Raw genomic sequence first — 25,147 nt, 5'->3', positions numbered from 1 at the left:
AACATGGTTTAATATACTATCTCAATAAAATATGATATATTCAAAGTGTCTTTAATAGTTTTTGGGGGAGGGGGTTGTCGGTTACAGCTATTAAAACATTTCCACGTCAGCATTTGTTAACCACCAGTATATTCTAACCTGCTTGATGGTGAATGCTTGTCTCCAGTCCTTGTCTTCAGGTATATTGTGCCTGACAGATACGCGTCAGGATGGAAGAGGCAAGAAAATATATTGTATATAAGCTGCATTTCCTCTTCGGACATTGTGTTCATTCTTACTCATTGGATAACCTTACATTTTTGTTTTAAAATGTTTTGCGTAAATAAAGTACAAATATACTGTATTTTGATCATTATCATGCAAACAAAATACATCCACGCAAGTAAAAAAATCGAATTTCTTGATGAAGTGTGATGTTTTACTGTATCATGATGATCAAACAAACATCTGTACAAAATATGGTATAAAAACAAAGTTTCTTGAGGGGGGGGGGGGGTCCAGCTATAGCTTTTATAACATTTCTATGCCAGCATTTGTTAAAACACTAGTTTTACTGCAAGACAGAAAGTATAACAATTGCTTTATAGAAACAGTTTATTTAGTCTAACACGTACATGAACAAAGCACCCTATAAATAGAGTTTAATACAGAAGTAAGCCTACCTGCATTGAGACAAGGCCATAAAAAAAATTGCAAACACTACAAATAACAAAAGAAAAAGACAGCCAAGGCAGCAGATTATTTTATATTACAGCATGCTGAATAGAAAACCTGCATAAAAGAATCAGACCGAGCATTCTAGAGAAACTAGTGAGATAATACAGTATAAAAAGTGCCACTAATTATACAGCAGTTGAAATACTGACATTTAAGTAAATAGCTAATTTTACATAATTAAAAATCAAGGAAAATACAAGTTTTTTTATTATTTTTTTAAAGGAACTGTGAGAGAAAAATGAAACAAGACATACAAAGACAACCAAGACATTCTCTTCCTCAAAAGAGGCTTATTTTGAGTCGATGGCAAAACCGGTACTGTGCTCTGTCCCTCGCACCACAAGACAAGTAATACGGCTAAAGGAGGAAGCGGCCGGGGTGCTACGGCTCCCATTTCATCCCAGCGCCTGCCACACTCCAACCCAGAGGTAATGAACAAAAAAAGGAAAAGAGGATGGCACAGAATGTATCAGTTTTAAATAGAAGTCCTTATAAGCAAGTCCCGATGTGAAAGGGGCACATTCATAGAGAAACAGAGGGGAGGTGATCCGCGTTTGACCCATTCCTTCTGCCGATGCCAAGCCTTCACCCTTACGAAGGGGAGAATTTTTTGGCCTGTGCTCGAACTCTTTTTTCATATTCTACTCTGTTTTGGCTGAAAAGAAAGAGGGGTTTAGTAAAACAACAGAAAGATCAGAATCTAGTGTTAATTCCACCATATCCCTATCCAAAAACACGGCAAACAGGAAGGCATCCCTTCGATACTAGCAAAACTCACCAGTAAATTGTGTATGCCTCTGCTTGGGCTGGATCCTGGATATTTGGCTCATTTAAGAGTTCCTGTATTCCTAATAGGATCTGTAAGAAATGACAAAACATAAAGATCACATTAGTTGGGCATAGCCATTTGGTGGCTATGGCTTGTAAGTCGATCCCCAGCATATCCTAACCTGCTTGATGGTGATGGCGGGTCTCCAGTCCTTGTCCTCCTCTAGAATGGATAGGCATACTGTGCCTGACGGATACACGTTAGGATGGAAGAGCGGAGGCTCAAATTTACCTATTAAATACAAATCTGTGATGTTAAACTAGAACTAATCTCACGACCTAAGGTCTGTTCCAATACATCCTTCCTACCTTTGCGATCACCTGATCTAAATGAATTGGTGAAAAAAAACCTAGCTTGCACCTATCAAATTAGTGTCAGATCAGTGACTACGTCAAGGAAGAGGGAAGGATGCATTTTTCAAGTATTGGGCCCGAATACGGAGCTGTTCCCAACGTTCTGTATTGTGTCATGTTTTATGTTGCCCTCAGGAAGAGTAGCTGCTACATGAGGAACAGCTAATGGGGATTCTAATAAAAAAACAATAAAAAAAAACCAGAAGACTGGTTAAAAGGAAACTCACACTTTGGGGGCGAGGAAGGATAGTCATCCTTGAACAGCATCCGCAGTTTGAACAAGCCTCCTTCCCATGGGGTCTGGGGAGGAGTCGTAAGTGTTTATAATTGATCACAAACACTTGCACACTATGAAGATCAAGGATGAACTACGACCCATCCTAGCATTCTTTGGTATCATACAAGATGTCCACTTCATAGTGTTGGTGCAAAAACATTTCTTTGCAATGATCTACTACCAACTACGCACAGTCCGAATGCTATAAACAAAGTCACTCGGCACCGCCACTTTCAAACTGTATTGCATGTGTAGATAAACGGCTGTACTTACCCCCTTCTTCCCAGGAATGGCACATTCCCAGTTCATCAAGTTCATTGTTCCATCTGGATTTTTCGTCGGCACAGCCACAAAGCCCTTAGATGGAGGTGCATCAAACAGTAAAAGAGTGAGATTAAGCAAAAAATAAACCTTCATTTCAAAGCTCTTGAGTAATGGATAAAACACACCCCCCAATCCCTATCACAGTTAAATAAAAAAGGTTAAAAAGTGTACTATTAGAAATAGAAATAAAAAGTCTAGAACTACACACTGCTACTCACAAAAGGGTGGTCTTTCCGCCACGCTTTGCGCTCCTGAGCAAGCCGGCTCAATGCAATGCCTGACATGACTGGTGGGCTTTCTGAAACAGCAGAGGTGACAAACATGTGCTTTCAAAGACGTGTACATACATGTTATCTAATTTCTTATGATTGTGTCGTTATGGCATACACCAATTGTACAACACATTAGGAACTCCTGCGCTTTCCATGACGGACTGACCAGGTGAAAGCTATGATCTTATACCGACGTCACTTGTTAAATCCATGCCAATCAGTGTAGATGAAGGGGACGCAGGTTAAAGGAGGCTTGTTAATGCGTGCCATTCAGAGGGCAAATGGGCAAGGCAAAAGATTTAAGTGCTTTTGAACAGGACATGGTAGGTGCCAGGTGCACCAGTTTGAGTGTGTCAAGAACTGCAACACTGCTGGGTTTGTCCACGCTCAACAGTTTCCCATGTGTATCAAGAATGGCCCACCATACAAAGGACATCCATCCAACTGTTGGAAGCATTGGAGTCTAAATGGGCCAGAATCCCAGTGGAACACTTGACACCTTGTAGAGTCCATGCCCTGAAAAATTGAGGCTGTTCTGAGGGCAAAACTCAATATTAGGAAGGTGTTCTTAATGTTTTGCACACTCCGGTGCACAAAGGTATCAAACTCAACAAGATTTCTGGAAGGCCGATGTTGATACCTGGTTTACAAAGTCTAGCCTAAATCAGTCAAGTTTAACATGCTACAGTTTATCAGGCATACAATGTGATATAACCAAAGATTTTTGGTATTTTATAAGATAGTGTTTCCAGCATTGAGAAAGAAGATTGTATTGCCAATACCAGCTTAGCTGAAGAATCGATGGTGGCGGTTTGTATGGGGCTTTCCTGTAACGTCCAGTAATGGACACCAACAATCTTTGGTGATATAAATCACATTTGCCAACTATAGCAAGCATAAACTGTGTCCCTTGTAGACTGGGGTTTGACATTTATGGAATTAGCAATTTAGCTACTTCCATCTCCCCTCTTTACATCCTTAGAAACCTCCGAGTGTGTACTGTAGGATTTTAGTTTTATGCATCCAAAACTCTGGTCCTTGCGGGCTGCATGCTTTCTGTCATGCATTTCGTAGCAATAGCTAGCGAGCTAATGTTACATCGTTTAAAAAAATAGCAAACAGAGTAAACCAGCCTTGGTTATGAAGGGGAGGGAGCGTGTAATTGGCATGCTGACTGCAGGAATGTCCACCAGAGCAGTTGCCAGAGAATTGAATGTTAATTTCTCTACCATAAGCTTCCTCCAACGTCGTTTTAGAGAATTTGGCAGTACGTCCAAACCGGCCTCACAACTGCTGAGCACGTGTACCTCCACATCCAGCTTCTTCACCTGTCAGATCGTCTGAGAAGAGCCACCCTGACAGCTGATGAAACTGAGAAGTATTTCTGTCATGGCTGTGCCCCTGCCCAGTCAAGAGAAATCCATTTAATAGGGCCTAATGAATTTATTTCAATTGACCGTTTTCCATATATGAACTGTAACTCAGTAAAATTGTTACATTTATATTTTTTGTTCAGTATAGACGCGGTAAACAGGTCAATCGAACTAGACCAAAACAATGGAATTACCTTGGAAATGCGTGGGGGAAAGATCACGAGTCTCATTGTCCCCCCGAGCAAAATTTGCCTAAATTTAGGCTAATGTTTATTTCACACTATGTTGAGGTAAAAAAACAGAGCACAATGCTTGTATGGAGGTCAACCCCAACACATGTTCATGTCATCCTTACCAATCAACTGCATTACAGTCAAAAAAGTTATTTGACTACCACCACCGATTTCTGTATGCTAGCTATAATAACCAGTTTATACGAACGGGAGTAAGAATTTAGGAGTCACTTCTTCTAAACCTGAAGAAAAGGGACAACTTCTACATGTTATGCAGCGAGAACAACCAAATATATCCAAATCGGACTTACAGTGCATTCGGAAAGTATTCAGACCCCTTGACTTTTTCCACATTTTGTTACATTACAGCCTTATTCTAAAATGGATTAAATAAAACAAATTCCTTGGCAATCTACACACAATAGCCCATACTGAAGAAGTCAAAACAGGTTAGTAGAAATGTTAGCAAATGTATAATAAAAAAAATATATTTATATAAGTATTCAGACCCTTTGCTATGAGACTCAAAATTGAGCTCAGGTGCATCCTGTTTTATTTATCATCGAAGGTCGAAGGAATTGTCCGTAGAGCTCTGAGACAGAATTGTGTCGAGGCACAGATCTGGGGAAGGGTACGGAAAAATGTCTGCAGCATTGAAGGTCCACAAGAAAACCATGGCCTCCATCATTCTTAAATGGAAAAAGTTTGGAACCACCAAGACTCTTCCTAGAGCTGGCCGCCCGGCCAAACTGAGCAATCGTGGGAGAAGGGCCTTTGTCAGGGAGGTGACCAAGAACCCGATGGTCGCTGACAGAGCTCCTCTGTGGAGGAGCACATTTGTGGCCTGCTGGAGGTCATTTTGCAGGGCTCTGGCAGTGCACCTCCTTGCACAAAGGCGGAGGTAGCGGTCCTGCTGCTGGGTTGTTGCCCTCCTACGGCCTCCTCCACGTCTCCTGATGTACTGGCCTGTCTCCTGGTAGCGCCTGCATGCTCTGGACACTACGCTGACAGACACAGCAAACCTTTTTGCCACAGTTCGCATTGATGTGCCATCCTGGATGAACTGCACTACCTGAGCCACTTGTGTGGCTCACTACCTGAGCCACTTGAGACTCCGTCTCATGCTACCACTAGAGTGAGAGCACCGCCAGCATTCAAAAGTGACCAAAACATCAGCCAGGAAGCATAGGAACTGAGGAGTGGTCTGTGGTCACCACCTGCAGAATCACTCCTGTTTTGGGGGGTGTCTTGCTAATTGCCTATAATTTCCACCTTTTGTCTATTCCATTTGCACAACAGCATGTGAAATGTATTGTCAATCAGTGTTGCTTCCTAAGTGAACAGTTTGATTTCACAGAAGTGTGATTGACTTGGAGTTACATTGTGTTGTTTAAGTGCTCCCTTTATTTTTTTGAGCAGTGTATTATCTTGATATGTTAATAAATTCCAGCTGTGTTAATTTTGGCATGTTTACCTGCCTACGTATCGCAAGCCCATAATAAGTCAATAGAGCTACCTGACAGCCACACAGAATTGTTAGCTAGCTACCCACGAAAAATTGGCATCTACCTTGAATAACATTAGTTTTAGCTCATTTTTGCCTGTTAAACTACCTGGTTAGCTACATTATTATGATTCACATATACACTAAAAGTATGTGGACACCCCTTCAATTTAGTGGTTTCAGTTATTTCAGCCACGCCTGTTGCTGACAGGTGTATAAAATAGAGCCATGCAATCTCCATAGACAAAACATTGGCAGTTCAATGGCCCTTACAGAAGAGCTCAGTGAGTTTCAACGTGGCACCGTCATAGGATGCCACCTTTCCTACAAGTCTGTTCGTTAAATTTCTGCCTTGCTAGAGATGCCCCTGTCAACTGTAAGTGCTGCTATTATGAAGTGGAAACGTCTAGGAGTAACAACAGCTCAGCGGTAGGCCACAAGCTCACAGAAAGGGACCGCTGACGCACGTGAAAATCATCTGTCCTCAGTTGCAACACTCTCTACCCAGTTCCAAACTGCCTCTGGAAGCAACATCAGCACAATAACGGTTTGTTGGGAGCTTCATTCAATGGGTTTCCATGGCCGAGCAGCTCGCACACATGCCTAAGATCACCATGTGCAATGCCAAGTGTCGGCTGGAGTGGTGTAAAGCTCGCCGCCATTGGACTCTAGGGCAGTGGAAATGTTCTCAGGAGTGATGAATCACGCTTCACCATCTGGCAGTCAGAGATTAATCTAGGTTTGGCAGATGCCAGGAGAATGCTACCTGCCCCAATGCATAGTGCCAACTGTAAAGTTTGGTGGAAGAGGAATAATGGTCTGCGGCTGTTGTCATGGTTCGGGCTAGGCCCCTTAGTTCCAGTGAAGGGAAATATTAATGCTACAGCATACAATGACGTTGTAGACAATTCTGTGCTTCCAACTTTGTGGATGGCCCTTTCCTGTTTCAGCATGACAATGCCCCCGTGCACAAAGCGAGGTCCATACAGAAATGGTTTGTCGAGATTGGGGTAGAAGAACTTGACTGGCCTGAACAGAGCCCTGACCTCAACCCCATCGAACACCTTTGGGATTAATTGGAATGCTGACTGAGTCAGGCCTAATCGCCCAACATCAGTGCCCAACCTCACTAATGCTTTTGTGGCTGAATGGAAGCGAGTCCCCATAACAATGTTCCAATATCTAGTGGAAAGCCTTTCCAGAAGAGTGGAGGCTGTAATAGGAACAAAGGGGTGGGGGGGACCAACTCCATATTAATGCCCATGATTTTGGAATGGGCATTAATATGTAGCATAGATAGTTTATCATTATGAAGTTGAACATTTGCTTGCGTCACCTCTATTGTTGCGATTGTCCTGGCTGGAAGAAGGTTCAGTGAATGTGTAAGTCCATAGTCAAGTCAATAGGGTAACTGTCTAGCTAGGTAGCCACGAAGAATTGTTAGCTAGCTAACTACAGAAAATGTACATCTACCGCGCATAAGTCATTTTTGCCTGTTGAACTACCTGGCTAGCTAGATTACTAAGATTCACATATCTAGCTGATCATTATCAAGTAAAACGTTTGCTTTGTGTAGATCTTGTTTAGTCTCTATTGTTACCATTGTCCTGGCTGGAAAAAGGTTCAGTGAATGGGGAAGTGCTTCTCAAATGTAATGTTTTAATGCGTTCTCCACACGCTCGTCCTCACAAGAACATACGCAAGAGAATGCACTTGGAGCACGGTAGTGTGCATGTTGAGAAACACTCATTTACCATCTATGCCCAAAGCATGCAGGAGCCTAGACCTGCAAATGATAAACTGAAAACGCAAAGAATGATTCTACAAGTTTCTAGTTCACCATAAGGGGCTTATTGAGCTGTCATTTGTAACTGAAGTGTAAAAGTGTGCTTTAAAGCAATTTACATTTGTTGATTACTATATACAAATAATACTATTTATTGATACATTTGAAACAAGGTCTATTTGTGGCCGCAATTGGACTAGATTGTTTACGACTCTTGGCGGAATGCATTGCTTGACTGCCGTGAGGGTGATAAACACAATATCATTCGCAATCTGCAACACAGCAAACTATTAATTTCGGATTTCTTTTGTTGTTTCAGAAACTCATTGTGTGCATGTTTTGGTTCTACAAAACATTCATTAACGAATTGCATTTATTCTTACACATGAGATCAATGAACAGTTATAACCATGTATTTTTGTTATGTTATTGCTGCAGCAGGATTTATTTTACAGTTGTTGGTCGGAGCATGTCTCCGGAGCCGCTGAGCGCGTATTAATCCTTCTACTATAGTCATAACGGCCAGCAGGTAAACGAAAACCAAAATGATCGATTCACTCAAACATCATGACTCGTCAGTAAAAAATAAAACTCGTTCAAAAATAACGAATAGTCGAATAGTTAGCGAACTGCACATCACTAAGTTACATCATAGCTAGCTATTAGCATAACATCCGGCTGTTCATCTGTACCAGCAACAAGTCCAGCATGTTTGAGCAAAATCTCTCTGTTCCGCTTGTGGCTAAAACACATTAGAAGGTAGCTAGTTATGTCAGCGACTATAGTGACGTAAGAAAGAAATTACTCAGAGCAAGTTTCCAAGACAGAAACTGGCCAACAACATGCGCAAGTACCCTGGCTATTTGTGGCGCGCGGCTGGCAAACTGAAAAACCATAGACTTGCGCACTTGTCGTTCATTTTACACGTCGTTGTGGCAACGAGACTCGTTCTTCTCATCTGAAGCCATTCATATTAGTTGCCATGTTGGTCCGCTTGCTTTGGCTTAAAGCGGAACCTCACACGAATTTGCAATACCACCCATGACTGAGCAGGACAAAGAACCTAGTGCTTCCCAAACTGGCGCACATTTACGCATCAACCAACTAGCGAAAATGGCGCAAACTCAAGCAGATAGTAAAGCTAACCTAGTATTGCATAAATACAAAATTGTTGGGCGACATTCGCTTACCTTGCTGTATGGCTATAATGACTCGTATTATTTAACTGTATGAATGAATCGTCTTTTAATCAAGAAAAACCCCGGCGAAGTTTCCCTCCTGAAAAAGCACCCGTTCCTGTCCGGGCTAAATAACAGGACCAGTGACATAGGCAACCTCCCAACCGCCTGAAAATATTTATAATTAATTGGGGGTTATGGAGAGATTGATGTACCATCATCACGTTACTAGTTTGTGTTAATTGAAATAACTGACAATTAAGTGGCTACAATGTTCACAATGTGGTCTGCATTGATTTGGGCACAATTTGCATTCTTAAATGACAGTTGATGAACATGCATTTATTACTATGTTCCATCATGTAAGTTATTCAATATGTGCACAGGATTTGGATAATAATTGTAGACATAGTCATATTCAATGTAATATAACAAATAAGTGCAAACAGGCAATTTTATAGACGACTAAAAATTTAAAGGAGCAGCACAAATTTGTTCTACCTGTTACCACAGCCACAAAGTCAAAATTGGCTATATCCTAAACATTTGAGAGAGATCGTTGAAGATTGACGTCGAAATTGGATGGTTAATGGATGGAAATTGGATGGTTATGTCCTGAGGACCCCTTTTTAAATAAAAAAAAACACATTTTATTAATTTAGCAGACGCTCTTATCCAGAGTGATTTACAGGTGCAATTTAGGTTTAAGTACCTTGCTCAAGGTCACAGCAACAGATTTTTCACCTAGTTGCCTCTGGGATTCGAACCAGCAACCTTTCGGAGCACTATTACCATCAAGTAGGATTGGGTTATGCTAGGTGGCAGATTAGTGAACTCCAAAGACTGGATCAGAAGGTTGCATGTTTAATCCTAGTCGGGCACTGTTTTTTTTCTTTTTCACCCTATCCCAAACCTTAACCACTCGGAATGAGGGCGCAAATGTAACTCTTAATTTAGAAATAGGGTTGCACCAACATGGATTAACTCTTAAACTGGATTAAATCAAGGTGTATCTATTAATCTTGTTTCACCAAATGTTAAACCTAGTTTTAAATGAATCCAAGTTAAATTAAATCCTTCCCCTAATCTAAATTTAGTTTTCACTTTAAACCTAGATTAATTTGAAGTCTGTTGCTCAATTAATAAAAAAAAATATATACATTTAGATTGGAGATGAATTCTAAACTGCCACTTTAGTTGGTTTAATTGATAAAATGGCAGCATGTCTACTGTGGAGAGACCAAAACGAGTTCCTCAGAGAATAGTGACAGGTTGAATCATGTTGAGTTTTATGATAATTAACTCATTATTAGTAGGCTATTTACGTGACCATTTTGTACAACAATTGAATTGGGGTTAATGATATGCCCAGCCTTGGTACGAATGATGATGTTATGCAACATGTAACGGGCCTGATAACAAAAACATTGTAGTGAAGTAACGTTAGCATGAACGTTAGTTTTAACATGCATTATAGGAATTTATATTTACCAGTTATTTATGCTTACTAAATATTGGTGGGTCAAATTGTCCGTCGTCATCATAGGGGCAAACTGCTGGGGAATCATCTCGCATATTTTCTGGGCGATAGGATTAATTCCCTTGGACGTAAGCCCCCCTCCGGGTCCGGTCTGAACTAGCCCCCGCCTCACCTCTGCCGCATCCTTTCTCACTTTTGCTTTAAAAAAAATTCCATCACGCTTTCATCCGATTTGGGTTCTTCTCTTTAATCCGTGTTGAGTCCTTCTCTTTAATCCGTGTTGAGTCATTACATTTGTCGAATAAAATGGCTCAAGTGTCTTCCTTCTTTGACAGTCGTGTTGTCTGTCATTTTATCCTCCAGTACGTTACAAAATTCCTCCATCAGCTCCGACAATAGTTTTTTTTCTTCATAAAACGGCGAAATTTTAACTTCTTTTGACGTGCCACGATCAGCTGGCTAGCGGACAAATAATACATGGCTAAATAACGTTAGGTTTAGACAATAATACATAATATTGTATGCTAGCTAGCTTGGTTTATAAACTAGCTAGCTACAGGAGCTAACGAATTCGTTCTGTCTAGTACTGGCAAATAACGGATTTTATTTCAAATCAGCCAACCCATGAGAACCTTTCACGATGGAGTTGCAGTACTTCTAACGTTATATTGTTAGTATTTTATCAAGGAACAGCAACTTTGTGGCCTCATTTGTCAAGTAGGCTAGCTACTTCGTTTCAACTCACGAAATACCTCATATATTGGTGTAACATGTCACTAATCATAGTTTAAAACCGTTAATCATAGATTTATTGATCCAGATTTAAATTCAGTGGTGAAGTGGTGCAACCCGTTTGGAGAATGTCGATGAACGTCTAAATTGTGCAAATTCATAAAAACAACAATTATCTTTTTGCTCTAAATTTAAGATTAGGGTGAGGCATGAGGTTAGCAACACGGTTGGTAAAATTAGTTTAAAAATAAATCAGAAATTGGCGGGGTATATGACTTTGTGGCTGCGGGAACTAGTGACGACACAGTACCAGCATTTTCAAATGAATAACACTAGAGGGCGCTATTTGTTTACGTTTACGGTATCAGTTCAATTTGGTAAGAGTGACCAGCAGGTCTTTCGTCTGTTAATAAATGTGAAGAATTGCTCTTTTGAAACTATTGGCTTATTTGAATATGATTACAACATAAGGTGCTATGAAGTTTGGATGATCATTATTTTCCCCTCTCCAGGTAAGACAGACATTGTGCTTTTGCACGGTCCCTAATTTGAGTCAGATCCTGCCCGAACAGCATCCGGCAACTCTGTTTTGGACAGTGTCCTTCCGGAACCCATTTTCTAGGATCCGGTACCTCTTGTGGCATGAAAAATAACTATCACTTTTGGAAATGTACAAATCAGATTTAGGCTAATTCAAGTTGACTCCTCCGTAATTCTCCTGGCAGCCCCCTAAAAAAACGTTACGTAGGAGCGCGCCTGTACCTCGCACAGAACTACCGCGTTAAGGGTTCTGGAGGTGGCGCAGAACCCCTGATAAAGTGTAATACATTTGCCAAAGTTATACAATTGCGGCTGTTTGTTCAGAAAGAAATGCAATAATTCGGACTACTACACCAGGAGTAGGCCTATAATTTAGCCACAGATGGTCAAGTTTTTTTTTTATTGCCTGTGCTGTGGATTGTGTAGTCCAATCACGAGTAATGCCTACAGTCGGGAACGCGTGACAAACCTGTCAGTGAACATCATGCAGCCAAAACAGGCCTTTCGCAATATTTCAAATATAGCCGCGGGAAAACAGTTTGGAAAGCAAATTGATCCTGCTGAAAAAAAGACTAATCTGCCAGTAAGGCCATTCTACTGCCAATGTTTGTCTGTTTATCAACTTCCAAATAGGCCTATTGAACGAACAGCATTGTTTTACCAAGTAAAACAAGAGATAAGCTTTTGGCACGAGCGCATCGGCGATCGCCGGTGAATGAGCTGAGCTTCATTGGGTGAGTCAGTGAAACTGGAAAGCTTTAAGACTAATTTCCTCGTACTGTACAATGTGTGTCTCCACACACGCCGAGGTCTATGCTATTGATGGATTGAAGGTCGATTTTATTGATCTCAGATTCTGTTCATCAGTGTTAAAGTAACCTGTCATTTCGATAATTTGTTAGGTATGAAATAAATATTCTGCTAGTCTCCAGTTATCTAAAATGTAGAATTGCACGAAATGAGTTTACAAAAGGCCACATTTCCTCCGAACACCAAGCTACACATTTTTACCCATGTGTGCAACTTCCACAAGCGCCTCTACTCCACTGATCTACGCCAGTACGCAAAAACATGATAAAAGCTTTCAATGCTTTATTATAAAGATTTTTTTTTCTTCTCATGCGTACTGCTACCTCAGAGCACCCCGGGTCCAGGGGCGAAAATCTGAGATCAACCTTGGAGGGGACAATTACATTAAATTTTCTCAAGAGCAATTCCTGAGGGGGACACCAAAAGTAGTGCTGTAACACATAGCATACGTTGTTAAATGTATATTGAGGAACCATAATTCCTACAACTGGATAATTGATAGGTACAGTAGTTAACTGAAGGGTTTTCCCAACTTGTTCAAATGTTTAAATCATTATAATTCTACTACTAATAATAGTTATAGCAGTGCTCCTTACCAGTCCAGTATGTATGCAGGTATTCGTACTTACAACCAGCAATATCAAGAAAGGTCAGTAGGTGACAATGGTACTGTACACTGTATGGGTGTAGTTTTCATAAATACAATGAACATGGTGTGATCACATCTAAAAGAATCTCCATTGAGAACCATCACAAAGTTGGTCTCCGTATTGAATTGACCTTTTAATTTGACTTTTTCTGATACATTTATATAGTCATTAAATATGTCCACCTGGCCTGAGTCTACAATATCTTTGCAAGAACAAAAAGCTTAAAATAAGTACAGTTCTAAAAGCAAAATAACTACTTCAATGAAAAACCCAAATAAATCAACCAAAATATCCTTCAGTCAGTGTCTCAACTCTTCAAACAGCAGCTATGGACAAGTATGTCGCACAAAGTATGCAATTTTAAATAAAATAACATGAAATAAATCATTTGTAAGTGTACTAAAAACTACTAAACAAAAGAACAACTATCAATTACACCATGGGTTCTCAAACGGGTCCATGGACTAATTGCAAGGGGTCCGTGAAATAAAAAAGTGTAATGAATGTAGTCAGTACCACAAGGTTTCCAGTAAGTTTACATATAATATAGAGGGGGTGGAGGTCCCTGAGGACCGCTCAAAACCTTGCCTGCCTTGCCTCAAAATATGCAGGGGTTCCAGTACCCCAAAAAGGTTGAGAACCACTGCTATACACACTACTGAACAAAAGAACCGAGCATATGTTTGCGGGTTTCCTCAACAACACATCAGTTGCCACTTTCGCAATGCCCTCGCCTGTTGTCTCCGACACCCTGTATAGCCCAATAAACTCCTTGTGAGGGACATGGTCATGGTCAACATAACGCAGACAGACATTCTCCTGTTCAGCACCAGAGACATCTTGAGTACCATCAACAATTAATGAAAATTGTACAATCGGAAGAGACCTAATCTCAGCTGCAATGCCTCGAATGACTATTGGCCATGATGTTCAGAATTTCAGTCTGTGCTTTGGGGCCTGTGTACATTGTGGTACGCTCTGTTAACCACTTCAGTAAAATGGGATCATCCTCTTCTGCCCTAAGTTTCAAAATCTGGTATAAATTCCCACTGTCATCCGTGTGGCCTCTAAAGGCTTGTCCCTGTCTTACTACATGCCGCACCGAACTAACAATTTTCATCAAGCAATGCCTTGCGTCATCCAGCTGTTTACCCCACGCGCTGGACATAACTGGACACTGATTGGATTTAGCTGGTGTGCTGTTACAATTACAAAGTAGCGGTGGGTTTGGCAATTTTGATGTGCTGTGAATTTTTCAATGCCTTTTCTCCAGTTCCTAAATCCTGCACTAATGAAGGCAGCATCAGCTCTTTGGCCAAAAGATGGCTGGCTTGAAAACCCTTGGCTACAGTGAAAACACAACACTCCTTTTATTGATGGATTATAATGTAGCCAGGGGAAATCGCGAAACCATCTCTCTTGAAACGTCAACACTCTGTTGGCAAGAGTTTGCGGTTCTATAAATTGTGGGTGTGGCTGATATGGTTTTGTGCCATCACTGTGGTAACTGGACAATGCTGTGCCACTGTCCCCTATACTGGTGCTGCTGGCAACAAGGGTGACACTTGGTCCTGCCGTGGCTGTGACACTGTCCTCTGAAGTCTCTCTCCCTGGCTCTTTCCCTTTCACCACCCTAACTGACTCAGTCTGTCTCCTAGAAAATAAATAAGGTGTTTGCCGTACTCCTAACTACCGGTACCCAAAACTACACAATTAATCACAACAGCAATACCATTGCCGTAAACAAATCTTAGTTTAGTCACCAGTTTAAGTTGAGAGTGGGGGTATCCATGGCATTTTCCAATTATGTCCCTATTTTACAAGTCAAAAAAATTGAGAACCTTTCATAATGTTGCCAAACAAAGACTCAACAAACTTACCTGAGACTCCCTGTCTGCCAGTCTGTCCCTGTGTAACGGATGTGAAATGGCTAGCTAGTTAGCGGGTACGCGCTAGTAGCATTTCAATCAGTTACGTCACTTGCTCTGAGACTTTAAGTAGGGTTGCCCCTTGCTTTGCAAGGGCCGCGGCTTTTGTGGAGCGATGGGTAACGACCGTGCTTCGTGGGTGACTGTTGTCGATGTGTGCAGAGGGTCCCTGGTTCGCGCCCGTGTCGGGGCGAGGGGACGGTTTAAAGTTATACTGTTACATTGATGCTGTTGACCCGGATCACTGGTTGCTGCGGAAAAGGAGGAGGTTGAAAGGGGGGTGAGTGTAACGGATGTGAAATGGCTAGCTAGTTAGCGGGTACGCGCTAGTAGCATTTCAATCAGTTACGTCACTTGCTCTGAGACTTTAAGTAGGGTTGCCCCTTGCTTTGCAAGGGCCGCGGCTTTTGTGGAGCGATGGGTAACGACCGTGCTTCGTGGGTGACTGTTGTCGATGTGTGCAGAGGTTCCCTGTTTCGCGCCCGTGTCGGGGCGAGGGGACGGTGTAAAGTTATACTGTTACACCTGCATATCTGTCCCCAACTCTGCTGTCTGTGTGCCATCTGTTGCCTGCTCTGCCTAATGACATCATTGTGAAACATTTCCATTCGCATTTCACTTCTTTCTTATGAACATTTTATCAACTAGTCGTTGAGATATTAGGATACTAGAGTTCTTACTATGCGTTTTGGTGTACTGACAAATACTCTGATGTCCGTCTTCTTACTTTTTTCTGCCATTTTTCTACCTGGCTGGCTGGCTGGCCTAGCTGCACACACACACACACATTTACACAACACATGCTGCAACCTTTTGTAATTTAAATAGTTTGTTTCATATTGGCTGGCTTCCAACAATAGTTGAATTTGTAAAGCTAGCGAGCACCAATTCCGTTTCTGTGTGTTTGCTATAATCTTTGCTACCTGGTTAAATAAAGGTTAAATAAAATAAAATAAAAAAAGTTCACTATCGACAATTTATCTTTTGCAACGAGACCATTATATATATTTAAGACAATGGTAGAAGAGAGTGTAGTTCTGTTCTGTTCAGTTTGGACTTCAGTTTATTGCTAACCTTATCACAGGGACGTCGAAGCACTACAGCTGCATGCTGATCTTGGAATAAACTGACGATAGCAAAGATTCCATCTTTGACGACGCCACATAAATGGAATAGGTACTAGCTAGCTTGATAGTTAATGTTTGCTTTAGTTTGCGCGCTAGCTCTGCAAATTCAACTAGTGTGAACCCTGCCAACATAAAAATAAATAAATAACATTGCTATGGACCTGCTATGGATTGACTGGATTAACCTCACGTCAGTTGCGTACATGTGCCTTTCGGACAGTAGATACGAACTCTATTACCTTGCCAGCTAAAGAACTGGCAGTGGATCAAACCATTGTGAGGCAAAGGGCGGGGGGGGGGTCACAATCTTTTGAAATTTAAATGCGCTATTAAGTGTCTATAATCAGCACAAGTGCTTTCATTGCGTATTAATATTATTGAAATTACATAGTTATGTTTACAGTGATATATTGGGGGGGACAAATCATATTTTTCCCAAGATGGGGGGGTCGTGTCCCCCCCGTCCCCCCTGGGATTTCCGCCTATGCCCGGGTCACTTCGCTCTCCGGCTCATTTTTTGTTCCAGCGCCTCCAAATGTACAAATTAAGCACTGCTTTTGCCACTAGTGAGTGTTAGATACGTTTTTTGTTGCCTCGTCTTGTCCCTTTTCCGCCAACGGTGTAGTTTTAATTTGAGCATTTTATTGAAGTATTGATGTAAGCTGATTTAAGTATTTATGCACAAAATCTTACAAAACAACCCGAGTGTGCTGCTACAAACTGTATAAAAAGAAAAGATACACACATGTGAAATGCAAACCATTTTATTGAAGTTAACCTATGCAAGACCATACATCTATCCCAGTAACATTTTTACATTGCATAAAATCATGGTAATAGTCAGAAGTGACAGGTGTAGTGATATGACATCATTCTGATAATTATCTTCAATATCAAGAGCATTATAATTCTGATTGTGGAACAAGTGCATTCCACTTACTCTGGAATAATAGGCCTGTGTGTGACTGTCTTCAATCATGCGTTACAGTGGACTGTGATGAAGTAACCAGCTGACTCTTCCCAATATACTGGGAACTTGCTCATCTTACAGTACAGACTGGAGACTTGTGCACAAAATACGTTTTTCCGTTAAAGTTAAATGACCATGGCATGTAGTCTAGCAGTGTGTAAAATGGTGTAAAATGGTGCTGCTGAGGAGGTAGTGCAGCCAGCCACTGATGCTGTTATACAGGTCAAGACCAAAGTACACAGACTGCTAAGATTAAGATGGAACCAAGCTAACTAAACAAAACAAAAAAGTACAAATCTCACAGCAACAATACTCATAAGACCAACACTAGTCTCCTCAAGCTGACTGAGATAGTCACCATTTTCACAGAATCAATTTCACAGGGGGAAAAAAATAAGATTGTCTCCAGCACTTTCTCAGTTAACCCAGAACGAAATTCTTACGTAAATTGGTCAGTACCATTTACAGTTGAAGTCGGAAGTTTACATACACTTAGGTTGGAGTCATTAAAACTCGTTTTTCAACCACTCCAAATTTCTTGTTAACAAACTATAGTTTTGGCAAGTCGGTTAGAGCATCTACTTTGCGCATGACAAGTAATTTTTCAAACAATTGTTTACAGAGAGATTATTTCACTGCATCACAATTCCAGTGGGTCAGAAGTGTACATACACTAAGTTGACTGTGCCTTTAAACAGCTTGGGAAATTCCAGAAAATGTTGTCATGGCTTTAGAAGATTCTGATAGGCTAATTGACATCATTTGAGTCAACTGGAGGTGTACCTGGATGTATTTCAAGGCCTACCTTCAAACTCTTTGCCTCTTTGCTTGACATGGGAAAAACAAATTGTAGACCTCCACAAGTCTGGTTCATCCTTGGGAGCAATTTCCAAGCACCTGAAGGTACCACGTTCATCTGTACAAACAATAGTACGCAAGTATAAACACCATGGGACCACGCAGCCGTCATACCGCTCAGGAAGGAGACTCGTTCTGTCTCCTAGAGATGAACGTACATTGGTGCGAAAAGTGCAAATCAATCCCAGAACAACAGCAAAGGACATTGTGAAGATGCTGGAGGAAACAGGTACCAAAGTATCTATATCCACAGTAAAACAAGTTCTATATCGACATAACCTGAAAGGCCGCTCATCAGGGAAGTAGCCACTGCTCCAAAACCGCCATAAAAAAGCCAGACTACGGTTTGCAACTGCATATGGGGACAAAGATCGTACTTTTTTGGAGAAATGCCCTCTGCTCTGATGAAACAAAAATAGAACTGTTTGGCCATCGTTATGTTTGGAGGAAAAAGGGGGAGGCTTGCAAGCCGAAGAGCACATCCCAACCGTGAAGCACATGGGTGGCAGCATCATGTTGTGGGGGTGCTTTGCTGCAGGAGGGTCTGGTGCACTTCACAAAATAGATCACCATGAGAAAGGAAAATGATGTGGATATATTAAAGCAACATCAAGACATTAGTCAGGAAGTTAAAGCTTGGTCGCAAATGGGTCTTCCAAATGGACAATGACCCCAAACGGCCTAAGGACAACAAAGTCAAGGTATTGAAGTGGCCATCACAAAGCCCTGACCTCAATCCTATCGAAAATTTGTGGGCAGAACTGACAAAGCGTGTGCGAGCAAGGAAGCCTACAAACCTGACTCAGTTACACTAGCTCTGTCAGGAGGAATGGGCCAAAATTCACCCAGCTTATTAAGGGAAGCTTGTGGAAGGCTACCCAAAACGTTTGACCCAAGTTATGCAATTTAAAAAGGCAATGCTACCAAATACTAATTGAGTGTATGTAAACCTCTGACCCACTGGGAATGTAATGAAATAAATAAAAGCAGAAATAAATTACTCTACTATTATTGACATTTCACATTCTTAAAATAAAAAGTGGTGATCCTAACTGACCTAAGACTGGGAATTCTTACTAGGATTAAATGTCAGGAATTGCGAAAAATTGAGTTTAAATGTATTTGGCTAAGGTGTATGTAATATTCCGACTTCAACTGTATGTTTACGTAGTCTGTCCACGAGAGATTACCAGCTCTAACATTGAAGTGGTAGCACACCACTTGGAAATGTATATGTTAACATAAATTAAGTTAACTATTTACATGCATTTAAAGTCCATCTAGAGTGGGGCGTGCTTGTTCCCTTTTCTCCAGTCAAACAAGTCAATGTTTAGGTAAGTGGGGAGTGCAAGAACGCTGGAAGGCTTCAGAATACTATAGCAAATGTAAACATAGCCTAGCTTTGTCAAAACACACTTATTTAAATTGAATCTCTTTGCAGATTTCATTGTTTCCACTTTAAAAGCCCTTGTGTGTATGTATGTATATCAAAAACATGCATCCATCCAATCACCTTTAATGATATAAAACTGTTTGTTACATGGAAAGAGTGTGTGTAAAATTAGTTGTGGGTCAATATGTTTCCTGCTGCACATACAGAGTGCGTGTGCCCGCAACCAGAAATGTTTCCTTATCCCGGACAATAAAAGTTCATGTATAAGCGGCACATAAGACATTGGATTTGGTCCTCACTGGGAAAAGGAAACACTATAAAAATTTGAGCAGTACCGCATCTCCGGTCAGAAACAATTCTCTGTATAAAAAGTCTCCTGAAATGCAGCATTTACCCTTAAAACGGTGTTGCGGTGTAAGGAAAGCAATGTACACATCCTCCAACTAGAGCTTGGAATGCTGTAGTCTACACAATACAAAATGTCTGAAAGAATGTGTAGCCTTTCAAGACCAATACATCTTTTTACAACGTAACAGTCAATGTCTGAGCCCAGGTATATTGCCCGTATTATTGGATATCAAAAGATTTCAGGTGTTTTCTAAGTAAAACAGCGCTTCAACCATTTGAACCTTGATTTACAAGTCTTAATATGCAGAGACCTATGTACAAACACTGCAAAACTCAAGTTATCAATTTAAATTGTCAAGACTTTCTAGCTATGATCCAGTACAACAACTTACATTTGAAGTTGTGTTTAACTATACAGTGTACAAAACGTGCAGTTTAACAGTTAAATATTAAATGGACTTTTTAGATTATGCACATCAACAAACCTAAGGATATTAACATATATTCCTTCACCGTTACCGTCAAAACATTAGCAAACCCCAACCTTCTCAAAATATCTTAAACCCCCAAATAAATGCTTTAAAACAGAAAGTCCCATCTAAAATACAGAACACACCAGAAAAGGAAGCATTAAACTCATTTGAAAACAAAATTAAGAATCCCTGTCTCTTTTGCGACTAATTTCTCAATAAGTATGCTTAATTACCTTCTACTACTACTGACAGTACAGGTTTTAGCAGTTTATGCTTGATAAGAGATTGCTCATCATAAATCCTTACAAGATCCTGGAGTGAGAAGGTAACAGAAACTCAAAAGTAGCCCCTGAGTGAATCATTGGCCGTGTATGACCATGGCCATGTTTTATAGCATAAAACATTATTATAATTCATCACTTTTAGTTAGAAGAAATTCACCACTAATTCAAAAATGGTCCAGTTTAACTGTACAGGCACAAAGACTCTAGACTTATTTACATTATAAAATAAAATGGAGGAAAAACAAACAAATGTACGTCCCTCTTAACCGTCTTCTCCGTTGTGTAACAGATTCTTGTCAAGGATATGTTTGCATCGTTATAGAGCCCCACAGTGGAGGTGTTGTAATACCTAGAAAACCTGGCCGTTAAACAGGGAAATGGTTTTCACACTAATCATTTTCACCCATAGGTGATTTTAGAAACACTTAAAATAAAGGGCCGTGTTTTGTTTAGGCTTGATGTGATGTTTGGATAACCATGTAAATCCCTCTCGTACAAGGTGACTTATCAATATAGTCAATTCTATTTCCTCTCATATTCAAAAATGCTCATTAGCATCAGAGTAGACATCATGCAAGACTACAAATCCCTACAAGCTCCTGCACGGCATCTCTAGCTGAAAACCTTTGCTAAACAGGTATTGTGTCAATGTAAAACTTGCACATGACAGTTCACAGAATAGTCAAGTTTAAGCCATTTTGCCAATTTATTACTACATTTAGCTATCATTAGATAGTTAATCCAGAGACTCTTACCTTTGCCTCGATTCAGCAGTCTCATCCAGATCACCATCGTATTTGTTGTTCTTTATGATAGCGACATTAGTAGTTAATTAGATTTTTAAAATATTTTTTAAATATTTTTTAAATGTGGGTAAATATATTGATAAAAGTCATATTGTCCTAGAGAGACTTACACAGTTATCAAAACACCACCCCAGGGTAAGCCTACACAAAACACAGCCCTTATTTTAAGTGTTTCTAAAAATCCCCTATGGGAAAAATGAATGGTGGAAAAACAATTGTAACCATTTCCTTGTTTGATTGCTAGGTTTTATGGGTATTATGACTCATACGATTGTACTATATACCTGGTGCTTGTAATACTGATCTTTCACATCCTGGATCCCCTCTCCTGAAGAATCTGCAAAGGGATTAATCAGTTAATGTTAAAATATATAGTAAAATATCCCTGCAATTACTTAGCTGTAAATGTGAAACTACACTGCAGCAAGCTCAATCTTTGAGTCTGGTATCTGTGAATGGGACAGACCTACTAAATCTGAAAATCTATTTATTGTACTATTTTTTGAGATGCATCTTTATTGTTTAATTTTTCTTGAGAATCTAAACAAAAGTCGACATGATTTTACCTCTTTCCTTCCCATACACACAATGATCCAAGCAAACGAGTACATGCAGGTGCCACACACACCCGAGTGGGAGGATAGGATATGGTGAGGGGTTTTCTAAGATAGCGTGCACTTGGTTTCTATGCCAGCAATACAAAGCAAACATTTGCTCATTGTTAAAAAAGGTAAATAATGACAATTGCAGCCAAAGTTAGTTCTAGAGAGACAGCGTGTAAAAGACTTATGAAGTGATTGAAAGCCTGACAGGACCAAAAGCCCAGACATAATCAGCTTATTGATCAGGGTTGCAAGCACCAGGGCAAAGACACATGAGGGAGTCGAAGGAAAGGAGGGCAGCTGAGCGCTCACCGTTGAGTCATAAGCGCTCAACCCTAATCAGAGTCATTCATTTCATAATCCGTCTCTTCGTCCTCGCTCTGAGCAACATGCAGCATGCAAATGGGACAGGAAGAAGACAAGACAGGCAAGTCTTACAAGAATGAAAATGAAAAGGAGAAAATGTCAGGGGTAAAGTGGGGTATAAAACAAGGTTGCGTAAATGTTACAAAACATTTACCTTCAAACCAACATCAGTCAAATGAAGACTCAAACAGGGGATGTATCACCAACTACTACTACAACTAATTGGGACTTGATTCTCAAAAGGGGTTCACTCACATTTCCGGTTCAAGACACGATCACAACAGAGGTACATTGAAGGGTCAGAGGGTAGACTACCTTTCATATCTACTAAGACTCACTTGTAATCGATCCGAGCCCCCCCTCTCAAGATGTCCCTTTGTGATTGCTTTGCACCTTAGTCCATTTAGTATACAGACGTACTGTAATAGGTGTATCCAAGTCTGTTTAGAACTAAAGCGAAAAGCCTCTGGTGTAAATGTATTGAAATTCCTATCAATAGGAAAATAAATCTAAAACGGGTTGTAACTAGACTACATCCATGTGACTTCTAAAACCACTGACAGAATCCAAGACTTAATGTCAGCCTATTAGCAATAATTCAATAGAATTACCAAGTCGGGGACTAGCTAGAGTGTGAAGCAGGCCCCGGAGGACTGGGCCCACATAGGAACCAGCAGATGGGACTTGTAATTCCCACTGCTAGGCCTGCTGCTCTGCTCCCAAAGCCCTCAGAAAGAATGATATTCTCCACTAATAGTCCCAATAATCCTCAAGGCTATGCTCTTAACGTTCTCCTAATGTGGATTCAAATGTTTCAGTTTTTTGGTGTAAGGTCAAATCTAACAACTTCAATCTTGTAAAGCTGGATTAATGGATTTAGGCCTGCGTGTGGTCTGACTACCAACTGTACACTAAATGACCGTACTGTCCTTTTGATTTAGATACAAAATGGTTGACAGTTCATTTTTAATGCTATGAAAATTATTTGGATAGATTAATTGAAGGCTAATTCTCAGTAAATTAATCGCTAACCAAAGTCAATTACCATTTTTTTTAATATACTTTTCAGAAAATACCAAATTCATCAATTAATTACTCTGTGCAGCAGTCCAAGCCTATCTGCTTCAAAATGGACTCTTCTATGAAGGTTGACATCAGTAAACTAGGGATAGTTAGTAAATGTGTTGCATTTAGACATCTAGAACAATCCACCATTCAGACAAGCTTGTCATTGGGCTTACTTTGTGTACACACATCTTAGGATGGGGCTCACCTTGGCTTTCTCACTGGGCTCACTGTTTGGGCCATATGATTGGTTGTGCAGCTCCTTGGAGACTACACACAGGAACTCAGATTGGTCCTCGTTTCCATAGTTATAAGAGGATCCAATGCTGACCAGCTGGGGGGGAGAAAGCGAGAGTTAGCTTCAGAAAAAAATAAAAATAGGATTACAGTGTACTTAGAGCAGATGTGAAGAGTTTGAACAGAAATTAAAAGCATTAGATAATAAGCAGAACATACAGAAGACCGAGCTAGAAACAGATCAGAACACAAAAGATGAGTTGGCTACAGACTCCAAATATGTAGAAAGTAATTAATGTGTGTGTGGGGGTGGTGAGGGGTCATATTTGCTTCCGTAAAATGTTAGTTCCTTTTTAAAGGTTAACTTTTAAAAGGACACAAAACAGACAGGGATAACAGGACATTAAACAAACATGCAGACGGTGAGGTGATACGATGTCATGCAAATACATATTTAACAAGGTCAGACAAACACAAAATGTTCCTCCACTCAGTCGAATGCTTTTAACTTTAGTGTTCAACCAGTAAGTGTGTGCACATACACTATTTACACACACAAAAGTATGTGGACACCCCTTCAAAAATTTGTGGATTAAGCTATTTTAGCCACACCTGTTGCTGACAGGTGAATAAAATCGAGCACACAGCCATGCAATCTCCATAGATAAACATTGGCAGCAGAATGGCCTTACTGAAGAGCTGTGACTTTCAATGTAGCACTGTCATTGAATGCCACCTTTCCAAGAAGTCTACCCCAGTGAACTGTAAGTGCTGTTATTGTTTAGAAGCAACAACGGCTCAGCCGCGAAGTGGAAGGCCCCACAGAAAGGGACTGCTGAGTGCTGAAGCGCGTGAAAATCATCTGTCTTCAGTTGCAACACTCACTACCGAGTTCCAAACTGCCTCTGGAAGCAACGTCAGCACAAGAACTGATCATCCGGAGCTTCATGAAATGAGTTTCCATAGCCAAGCAGCCTCACACAAGCCTAAGATCACCACGTGCAATGCCAAGCATTGGCTGGAGTGGTGTAAAGCTTGCTGCAATTGGACTCTGGAGCAGTGGAAATGCATTCTCTGGAGTGATGAATCACACTTTACCATCTGGCAGTCCAATAGACAAATCAGGGTTTTGTGGATGCCATAAGAATGCTACCTGCCCTTATGCATAGTGCTAACTGTAAAGTTTGTTGGAGGAATAATGGTCTGCGGCTGTTTTTCATGGTTTGGGCTCCTTAGTTCCAGTGAAGGATAATCTTAACGCAACAGAATACAATGACATTCTAGACGATTCTGTGCTTCCAACATAATGGCAACAGTTTGGAGAAGGCCCTTTCCTGGTTCAGCATGACAATACCCCCTTGCATAAAGTGAGGTCCATACAGAAATGGTTTGTCAAGATCGGTGTGGAAGAACTTGACTAACCTGCACAGAGCCCTGACTTCAACCCCATCAAACACCTTTGGGATTAATTGGAACGCCGACTGCGAGCCAGGCCTAAATGGCCAACATCAGTGCCCGACCTCACTAATGCTTGTGGCTGAATGGAAGCAAGTTCCTGCAGCAATGTTACAAAATCTAATGGAAAGCCTTCGCATAAGAGTGGGAGGCTCTTGTAGCATTAAAGGGTGGACC

At 40.7% G+C, this 25,147-nt stretch overlaps 2 protein-coding genes across 6 annotated transcripts in view; both read right to left on the bottom strand.

Moving 5' to 3' along the window:
* Positions 1–391: 391 nt before the first annotated feature.
* On the bottom strand, positions 392–10,984 carry ube2ib (ubiquitin-conjugating enzyme E2Ib). Of its 4 annotated transcripts, none has more exons than XM_055924307.1 (7): positions 10,355–10,984; positions 2,719–2,798; positions 2,450–2,533; positions 2,127–2,199; positions 1,668–1,777; positions 1,496–1,575; positions 392–1,372 (listed from the first exon to the last, which is right to left on the bottom strand). In XM_055924307.1, exons 1-7 carry the CDS (start codon positions 10,419–10,421, stop codon positions 1,309–1,311), a joined length of 558 nt encoding a protein of 185 aa, XP_055780282.1. In that variant the 5' UTR covers positions 10,422–10,984; the 3' UTR covers positions 392–1,308. The 4 variants fall into 4 exon arrangements, with proteins under 4 accessions (XP_055780282.1, XP_055780301.1, XP_055780291.1 ...); XM_055924326.1 differs by having other exon boundaries at positions 581–1,372; positions 10,338–10,429; XM_055924316.1 differs by lacking the exon at positions 10,355–10,984 and adding an exon at positions 8,859–8,993 and having other exon boundaries at positions 581–1,372.
* A 5,877-nt stretch (positions 10,985–16,861) lies between these two features.
* The window catches only part of kctd5b (potassium channel tetramerization domain containing 5b), a 39,421-nt gene continuing 31,135 nt past the window's right edge, over positions 16,862–25,147 (bottom strand). For both annotated transcript variants that reach the window (XM_055924285.1, XM_055924294.1), the window contains 2 exons: positions 23,487–23,612; positions 16,862–21,582 (listed from right to left, as the gene is read on the bottom strand). In XM_055924285.1, the coding sequence (XP_055780260.1) occupies positions 21,553–21,582; positions 23,487–23,612 (156 nt within the window). In that variant the 3' untranslated portion in view covers positions 16,862–21,552. The remainder of the gene's footprint in view (positions 21,583–23,486; positions 23,613–25,147) is intronic.

Source organism: Salvelinus fontinalis, chromosome 1, assembly GCF_029448725.1.
Source record: "Salvelinus fontinalis isolate EN_2023a chromosome 1, ASM2944872v1, whole genome shotgun sequence".
In the NCBI taxonomy this organism is placed as follows: Eukaryota; Metazoa; Chordata; class Actinopteri; order Salmoniformes; family Salmonidae; genus Salvelinus; species Salvelinus fontinalis.
Note: the sequence above shows the minus strand (reverse complement) of the source record. Positions and strands in the feature narration are given on the sequence as shown.

What these genes read in the sequence shown, in the direction of transcription:
- ube2ib (XM_055924307.1), bottom strand. Translation starts at nt 10,421, where the DNA reads ATGCGAGATGATTCCCCAGCAGTTTGCCCCTATGATGACGACGGACAA. An exon ending in TCCTTCCTCGCCCCCAAAGT is followed by an intron (nt 1,778 to 2,126) that starts GTGAGTTTCCTT and finishes TGTATTTAATAG; the next exon opens with GTAAATTTGAGCCTCCGCTC. An exon ending in CCGCCATCACCATCAAGCAG is followed by an intron (nt 1,576 to 1,667) that starts GTTAGGATATGC and finishes CATTTCTTACAG; the next exon opens with ATCCTATTAGGAATACAGGA.